Genomic DNA, 8,708 nt, shown 5'->3' with positions numbered 1-8,708 from the left:
TGTACCCTGAGGGTCATCTAGTCCAACCCACCACAATGCACATGGTTCCCCATCCAGTTTGAAACCATACCCAACTCTGCTTAGCTTTGCAAATTTGCTAGCAAAGCTGCACCTGAATTGTTTCCCCTGCCTCAACAAAACTGCATTTCTTTGGCATGTTTTGGCTTGACCCTGGGTAGCTCTAAGTCATGCCTCTGATAATACCGTCATGTCATGTTAGATCTGATATGATAGGAGAGATGTGGTTGGTTGAAAAAGGCTTTAATGAGGAAGAATTGTGCCAGCCAGCTATTTATTTACTTGCATTTCTTTCCTGCCTTTCTCCCATCAGGGATTCAAGGCAGTGCATGTGTGGTTTTTTGGCAATTTCCCATCCAGGTATTCACCAGACTTAAACGTGCCTAGCTTCAGCCAGCTGCTTTCCTTGTGTGCCTAGCTATGGAAGCTGAGGAACCTCCTTGGGCTTCTGGGTGAGGTAGTAGCAGGGCAGCTAAACAGAGTAAGAAAAGTATCATGCACCCAAACCTGAAACTAGCCTCAATGTACTCAATACCATTTCCCCCAAACTCAACTGCTATGTTGGTTCTCAACCGCAACAAGACACACATGATCACAAACTGAAGTCTTAGTTCTTTATTGATTTCACTTATTTCCCCAAACAACTGCTTGGGTGATATACTTCAAAACAACAGTAATAAAAAAACAACAACTTTTGACAAACATTGGTTCAATAATTTAAGTTGAAACGTCATGGGATAGTTGGGGTGTATTACATGTTTTTTGTGATTGAGTGAGTTCACCCAAAGTTACATCTAAGGCAAAAAGCAGTGGATTGGGAACTCTAGGAGACATAAGAGGCAACTCCTAGGGGCTAAGGTCCCATTGGCTCCTCCAATAAAATATTTGAGCCCCTCCCACAAGTTGATGGGCATTGCCATTCAAATGGTGCAGACACACTGTGTCTTGTGATTGATTGTGAGGGGCAGGGCTTACCTGGGCACCTCCAATATTTTGTTGAAGTTGGCACCCCTGCTAGAAGATCATACTCTTAAGTCAGGACGTGTCTATTTTATGCTACCCATTTGATACTTTGCATTGCATCCAACGGAGCACAAAGTGAATCTTCTGTCAGCACAAGGATTTTTGCAAGTGTTTTCCCACCTCCTCCCCATGCACACCCCCTAAATCTGTTCTAGGGGTTCCACCAAGCCTCTAGGGGAGGAGAGGGGGGAAAGACCTACTGTGCAAGCAGTGATCCTTGTGCTGATGGAACATTTTAGTTGAATGCCACCTTTGGTGGTTCCCTGCTTCTCTGCTTTTGCCATTTGACAACACAGCAGCCTCTCAGTCCAGGCTCCCATGAGGATAGCCAGTGCTTGGAGGTGTCCGTCCCCCCCTTCAGGGACTGCTGTTTCCCCCAGGAATGGGTGGGAGCACAAAGGTCTCCGTGTAGTGCTGGCTGCTTGTGGACCATGATCTCCCAGAGATCCTCTGGAACCTGCTTCTCCTCTGGAAGTAGCCGCCGCTGCTGTTAAAGGATCGTTGCCTGTTCCTCAAGTACTCTTTGTAGTTTTTGGTCAGCAAGGTGTAGAGGAAAGGGTTGATGCAGCTGTTGCTGTAAGTCAGGCACGTGGTCAGGTAGTTGATGTTCCTGGTGGCATTGTGAGACACTGGGAGGGGGTCGATGTATTGGGAGAGGAGGTGCCATATCCAGAAAGGCAGGAAGCAGGCCCAGAAGACCAGCACGATAGTGAAGATCAGGTACAGCACTTTTTGGTTGGGCAGCCTCTTGGTCTCTTTCAGAGAAGTCGTTTGGGACACCCAGTAAGTCCTTGCCAGCCGGATGTAAAGGTACCCGATGACAACCCCAGGACCCACAATGCTGGTACAGAAGAGGATGGTGATGTAGATCTTGTAGGACAATTTGCTCCAGGTAGGGAGGCAGATGTTCTTGTCCTCTCTCACAAGCTGGATCATGATGAGCATCGGGAGGGTGAGGAGCAGAGACACAACCCAGATGATGACGGCAATGGCTTTCCGGTAGCTCTTGGACCTTTTCACAGTGTCCAGGGGCTTCAGCACTGCCAGGTATCTCTCTGTGCTCATCACCATCAAGGTGAAAATACTGGTGTGCATGGTGAGGAAATCCAAGCTGAACAGGATCCGGCACCCAGCTTCTCCAAAGTACCACCCCCTGGTGAAATATGTCCCGACAATGAAAGGGATGGTGAGAAGGTAGAGTAGGTCCGCTAGGGCAAGGTTGATGATGTAGATGTACATAGAGGCAGAGTATCTCAGATAGTGGCACATCACCACCAAGGTGTAGATGTTGCCTGTCACTCCAATAACGCACATGATGGAGAGGATAGTCCCGATGGTGCAGGTGGCTATGAAGTCCTCTGTGGAGGCCCCATCCCAGGTTGTATTGTAGGAAATGTTGGGGTTGCTTCTGAGTAGGTTGCCCTTATCCGTGCCCACCCTCACTGTTGAGGAGACTGTGTCCTCCATCCTCTTAAATTATTTAACTCAGCAGCCCATGAGCAGTGCAAAGTGAGTTTATTTCAGCTGGGCATTCCGGACACCATAAGGAGGGCAGAGCAGGCTTCATTTTTCAGCTGTTATTGCTTGTGCCGAAGCAGAGGCAGCTTCCCCAAAGTTTACACCAAGTGGTTTATTCTAGAGAAAGGACATGAAGAAACAGTGTTAGGGTAGGGAGAATCACAGAACGGGAGGGCTGCAAAGGTGGATGTATCAACTGCAGTCTAGACTGTGAGTCTGGATAAGTGACAGTGTTACAAACTGGCAGGCAGCCTGAGTTTTGTTAACTAGTTAGGAATTTGGCCCCTTCTCATTCTGATTTTCTGAACAGCTAGTCCAACTCTCTGCATTCGTAGAATGAGAGATTTGCTACCTTAGATATCTTAGACGCCTTAGGTGCCACCAGCAGATTACAGACATGTGCACTGTCCAAGGTGCCAAAGGTGCCCTATAGCAGGGGTGGCTCCCCCTGGGCAAATGTTTCTGGTCCTCCAAGACCCAAGCAACTTTTATGGGGATGGCAAGAGGGAAAACATTATAATAAACATGGCTCACTGTGCTCTCCTGGAGATGTAAACCACGCACCCTCTGCTCATCAGACCCTCATCAATTGTATTTATATGTTGTGATCTTTGGATGAAGAGTGGTATACAAATTTTAATAATAATAGTAATGCTACTACTAATAATGGGACGTGAGTGGTGCTGTGGTCTAAACCACAGAGCCTGGGGCTTGCCGATCAAAAGGTTGGCAGTTCGAATCCCCACGACAGGGTGAGCTCCCGTTGTTCGGTCCCTGCTCCTGCCCACCTAGCAGTTCAAAAGCATGTCAAAGTGCAAGTAGATAAATAGGTACTGCTCTGGCAGGAAGGTAAATGGCGTTTCCGTGCGCTGCTCTGGTTCACCAGAAGTGGCTTAGTCATGCTGGCCACATGACCTGGAAGCTGTACGCAGGCTCCCTCAGTCAGTAAAGCGAGATGTGCGCCACAACCCCAGAGTTGCCCATGACTGGACCTAATGGTCAGGGGTCCCTTTACCTTTACCTTACTACTAATAATAATGTAACCAGCAGGGAGGGGGGATTTGTGTCCCCATCAGCTGAGAGGAGGGAGCTTATTGTCTCCTCTCCAGACGACAAATGATTGATCTGATGAGCTGGTAGGGGATGATTTGCATCCCCATTAGAGTGCTGTGCTAGGCAGAGAGATTTAAACCTCTCCACTCACCCTAGGATTATTATTATTATTTTCCTGCTTAGCCCAGCACTGCGATGGAGATGGAAACCAACTCACTGGTCATCAGGCCAGTCATTTGATGAGGTGGTTGAGAACCCTTTCTTCTGTTAATCTGCACAGATCAACTGAGGAGGGGGAACTTGTGCGTGTGTGTGCGTGTCTTTTGTCAAACGGGTATACATGTACACATGCAAGAATGTGGGATAGTCACACCTACTGCTGGCATTCAGACTCCAGAGTGTTGGCCAAGGATGAAAGCAACACTTGCAAAAAACCAGCAACAACATAAGGCAACCACCCTGGCGCTATAGACGAAGAATACATTTTACTAAATTGAACCCCAACAGTCTTTGGTAAACTGTTCACACTCTTCAATTATGAATCACCAATAATGAATTGTATTTCTATGTGGCTAAAGAAATGGCCACATGACTACGCCTCCATTTTCAATGAGCCCAGGCTGACTTCCAGGCTTGTCATCAGTTTGGGATGAGGTGGCAGTCGCGGGCATGCTGCTACTCAGTGGTTCGTCTCAGCACAACATTTTCATGTTGAACCATCATTTTAAAGACAGGCATATTTTCGAAACCTATGTGTACTGATTTGTTTTCTATCTTTTTTAAAAAATTGGAGACATTGGTTGGGACCCAGTCAAGAGTTTCTGATGCTTTGGCTGGTAATGGCGCACTGGCAGAAGTGTGCAACTGGGGTTCTCACTGCCAGTTTCCTACAACTCAACCTCCACAGTCTTCTCTTAAAGCCCTCTCAGCAAGAGTCCCTCCTCTCACCTTGTGGCAAAGAATTTCACCAATTTGTTGCACACTGTATGAAGTTGATTTGTGGGATTGGCTACTGCCACAAAGTTGGGTGATGGTTTCAGAAGGGTGTCAAAGTGACAAACGCTAGAAAAAGAGGTCTTGTCAGCCTCAAGAATCAGACGGGCTGCTCAGAAGAACAACAGGGGAGAGCCATTGCCATGTGGCCATCAGGTTTGGCATGGTGGGGAGCAGGATGTTAGATGAGAATATACCAGTGATCTTGTACAGTGAAAGTGATTTCCATGTTCACCCCGAACAGCAGGGGTCTTCTGTGGGCACATTTGGAATTTTGAGATGGTGTAAGGTAGACTCACAAAATGAATGCTGCGGGACATGGTATAACACAAAAATGGATGCCATGTGGGGCAGGATGCAACATCAGATGGCTGCCGTGGGACGGCATTAATGGCTGTCACACCTGAAAGAGCCGGAAAATAAAAAATGACCTGCCTCATCACCTGCCCCCTATCTGTAGGCAGCAGGGAAAGGCACCTATACCAGCCACCACCACTCACAGAGAGAAGCTCTTTGCACCTTGCTTCTTTTGAGAAGAGATGAGCTGTTTGGTGCCCAATCCTGGCAACCTATGAAATGTGAGCGTGTTTAAGGGTGGAGGGATGTTTGATGTAGGAGATGCTCAGCCAGTGCAAACAGGCAATGAGCAGGAAGAGGAAAGAGGCTGCTGTGCATTGTGGATTTCTGAAGGCATGTTTATTGAGCCCTTTCATATAGGAATTACCAGTAGAAACATACCGTGCACAATTGACACCAAGTCATTTCTGCAACCGCATAGTTGGATTTTTGTGGGGAGCCACTGCGACCACAGCAATTTAGCACAGAGAGAACACGTCACCAGTGCAAACCATGTTTCCCCCCATGATCTTGTACATCAGGGGTGGAGAACCTGTGGCCCTTCAGATGTTGTTCGATTCCAGCTCCCATGATCCCTGACCATTGGCCATCATCAATGGAGTCCAGCCACATCTGGAGAGACACAGGTTCCCCATCCTGGTTGTACATAAATGGGACAAGCTTGCTTGGAGAAAGAAAGGATTTTAAAAATTTTGAACTCACTCCAAGTTCACATTTAGGTCCAGTTCACATAAATGTAGGCAATAATAAGTGATTTTTTGAAATGGTCTGTACTGCCCAATGTTTGTTTTTGCGTTTCTTAACAATGTTTCCTGAGAAAGCTGAAAGCAGGTCACAAAAATATAGAATCATGCATGAAGTTTTGACAGACCTCCAAGACAAATTTGCTCCTCCCCACACTCTCTACTGATTTGGAGAGGGGCATCATTAATATATTTTGTTAATATTTCTGAGGAACTTTCAGGCTTTTGCCAGGAAGGAAAATATCTGTGCTGGAGACAGCAGGTGTTGAAAGTGTCACCAGCCTGGCTTGAGCACAGATCTGCCGCCCAGCACCCAGCACAATTCCTTACGTTACAAAGCAATGCGACACAGCAGGGGGCATTTTTGTCCAGACTTGGTAAAGGGTAACATTTTAAACTGAGGCTTGCTTCTTAACAGATGTGGAAGGAGGGATTCAAATTATCTTGTTTGCCTCTCTTGGGGACCGCACACTTCTAAAGTTCCTCTATCTTTAACACAAGCAGTTCAGTCTTCGTCAAAGAACAGGTCTGTGAGGCACTTCAGGCAAATTAGATCAATGCCTTCATAGACAAAAAGACTGAGACGGTCCGTTTGCTTTGATGCATATAGTACTACTCCAAGGTTTCATGCAGCCTAGTCCTATGCCTTTTACCTGTAATGTAGCCCCACTTTGCATTCAACTTGCAGCTTTGACAAAATGCAAATAGCATTGGCTGGGGAGCTATTATCAGTATCATAGCAGGTATGGAAGGGGGATGTAACTGTTTCCTCCCCTGCTGCAGTGCTGAGGAAAATCCTTCTTCTGAAACTGGTATTTGTTTTGATGGTGAAATATCCCATTGGAGTCAAATTCCTCTTCTACACACACACACACACACACACACACACACGAAAAAGCTGCACATTCAATCCAGTGACACATATAATAATAACACTTCTAATTTGACCCAAGATATCAGCCCTAGTTTAGAAGTGGCACAAAGATGCTACTTCTAAAGTACATCTTGATGTGTGCTCAGTTTGGAAACAGGCTAAAAACACCCAGACGATAACATACCTTCCTAACACTGAGAAAACACAAAAGATCCTCCTGAGCTGAGGGTAAGAAGAAGAGAAAAAGACACAATTTTCATCAGCATGTCAAAAATGAAGCACAGGCACACACAAGCACATACATACCATGTTTGCATTTTGATATCAACTGCCAATGCATAATGCAGCCCTCGGAGGCATTAGGAAATAAGAACTATCCTTCCTGACCTTCAGTTACATCTTACATCTCAGGTGACCAGCACACACATTTCAAGGAGTTGCCCCAGAAAGATAAATAAATCCCACCCAGAAATGGAAATTCCAGATCCAAACCTGACTTCTGTGAAATTCCAGCTGATGAAGTTTCTTCTTGTGTGAGTGGAGTAAATAAATAATGGGTGGCTTGGTGAAAATCTCTCCAGAGGATCTTCCTAAACACGAGGAAACGGTGCAAAACCCAGTGCTCAGAGCATCTGGGATGACTGTGTGAAAGAGAGCGAGAGAGCGAGAAACCTCACCAAGTATGTTTGAAATGTGTGCCCTCCCAATCCTTGCATTCACTTATGCCTGCTATTTATGCTGCTCCCCATGACGCTCAACATTGTTGGACTGCAACTGCAGCAGGCGAGCTAGCTGGGATCCTCTCTCATTATTTTTTTTTTAAAGAAGCAGCATTTCAAAAACCAAAGCTGGTTGCTAGCCCAAGAGACAGCAAGCCATGCATCGCACATCAGGACTGTTTCTTCCTGACGGAAAGGGCTACTTATATACTCCTTGAAACATTCTTAGCCTTTCCCCAAACAGATCTCTGTGTAGGGAGGGGAGGGGAGGGGATCCAATATTCTTTGCAGAAGCTTGGGAATTAAAAAAACAGGTCTGGGGTTTGTGTAAGAAAGGGTTAAATCCTTCTGGGGAAGGTGCCAGCGGGAGACTTGGCATTGAGATTTAATTCCAAAAGGGAGCTGTGAATTTGTTTGGGTTGGAGGATTTATTGACAGCTGATCTACTACTCGGGTATCATAAGTGACACCTTTAAGACATGCTGTCCTGATGATAATAAACAGCTGTCCAACTTGTTTAGGGCTCTCTGCTAATTTCCCTTTCGACTTGGGATGACTTTGGCAAACTAAAGGGGAAAAGATGAGCGGACTGATTTGAAAACGAAAACTTTTTAGGACTGGGAGAAGCTGCTTAATGAAGATGAAAGAAAAAGGAGCTGAATGCAGGTAGGGGCTGCAGATGCCGGGCCAAATCACTTGCTCCCCTTCCTCTCCTTCAAGAAGCATTCATTGTTGACAGAATCATTCTATCCTGGACCCTTTCCTGGAAGGTGGAACCTCTCCTTATACTGCCTTATTTTAATTATTAAGCTTAAGCTTTGGAGCCTCTCAGAATACAGAGCTCAAATTTTCACAGTTGTGCACTTTTCTGTAAAACTTACTTGTGGACTGATTAATAATGATCATGTTCAGATGTGGAGGCGTGTTATACTGGTGTGAGGATACATATGGCACGACATAACAGTGACCGATATAAAAAATGGTGCTCTTTTTTCACAAAGCATCAAATTTATACTATATTATTGACTAATGCAAAATGATAATTTTCAAATATTGCGGAATGTGTGGTATTGCAAATCTGTACACACAGATATGCAGCCAATTTAAATAATTCTTTTCTTTGAGAATGGTATAGCAAGCAGTGGGTAATATACGACACAAGATATGAAGGCAATTCATAAAACCCTTTGGAACACCAGGGTAGTTTTGAAAAACCCTACAGTTGTACTTTATAGAAATGTTCAACAATATACACATCTGCACAAATATTTGAAACAGTATGTCTCTTAGCTACATTTAATATTTCACACATTTGTAGAAATGAAGTGGCACTTTGGGCACATGTTAAAAAGCTACAAGGGAGCAGTTCATGGCAAGTGTGGGGAGCATCTGCGAGGGTTGTTGACAGGG

The 8,708-nt window shown here is 45.4% G+C and overlaps 1 protein-coding gene across 2 annotated transcripts; it reads right to left on the bottom strand.

The window, feature by feature from the left end:
* Positions 1–618: 618 nt before the first annotated feature.
* Positions 619–7,487, bottom strand: LOC114590682 (urotensin-2 receptor-like). 2 transcript variants are annotated; one of them, XM_028717060.2, is made up of 2 exons: positions 7,072–7,487; positions 619–2,676 (listed from the first exon to the last, which is right to left on the bottom strand). In XM_028717060.2, the coding sequence occupies exon 2, from the start codon at positions 2,506–2,508 to the stop codon at positions 1,399–1,401; it is 1,110 nt and encodes a 369-aa protein (XP_028572893.2). In that variant the 5' UTR covers positions 2,509–2,676; positions 7,072–7,487; the 3' UTR covers positions 619–1,398. The 2 variants fall into 2 exon arrangements, with proteins under 2 accessions (XP_028572893.2, XP_028572895.2); XM_028717062.2 differs by lacking the exon at positions 7,072–7,487 and adding an exon at positions 6,886–7,031.
* Between the last annotated feature and the right edge of the window lie 1,221 nt (positions 7,488–8,708).

The sequence above is a fragment of the Podarcis muralis genome, chromosome 2, assembly GCF_964188315.1.
Source record: "Podarcis muralis chromosome 2, rPodMur119.hap1.1, whole genome shotgun sequence".
Classification (NCBI taxonomy): domain Eukaryota; kingdom Metazoa; phylum Chordata; class Lepidosauria; order Squamata; family Lacertidae; genus Podarcis; species Podarcis muralis.
This window is presented reverse-complemented; position numbering and strand designations above follow the sequence as displayed.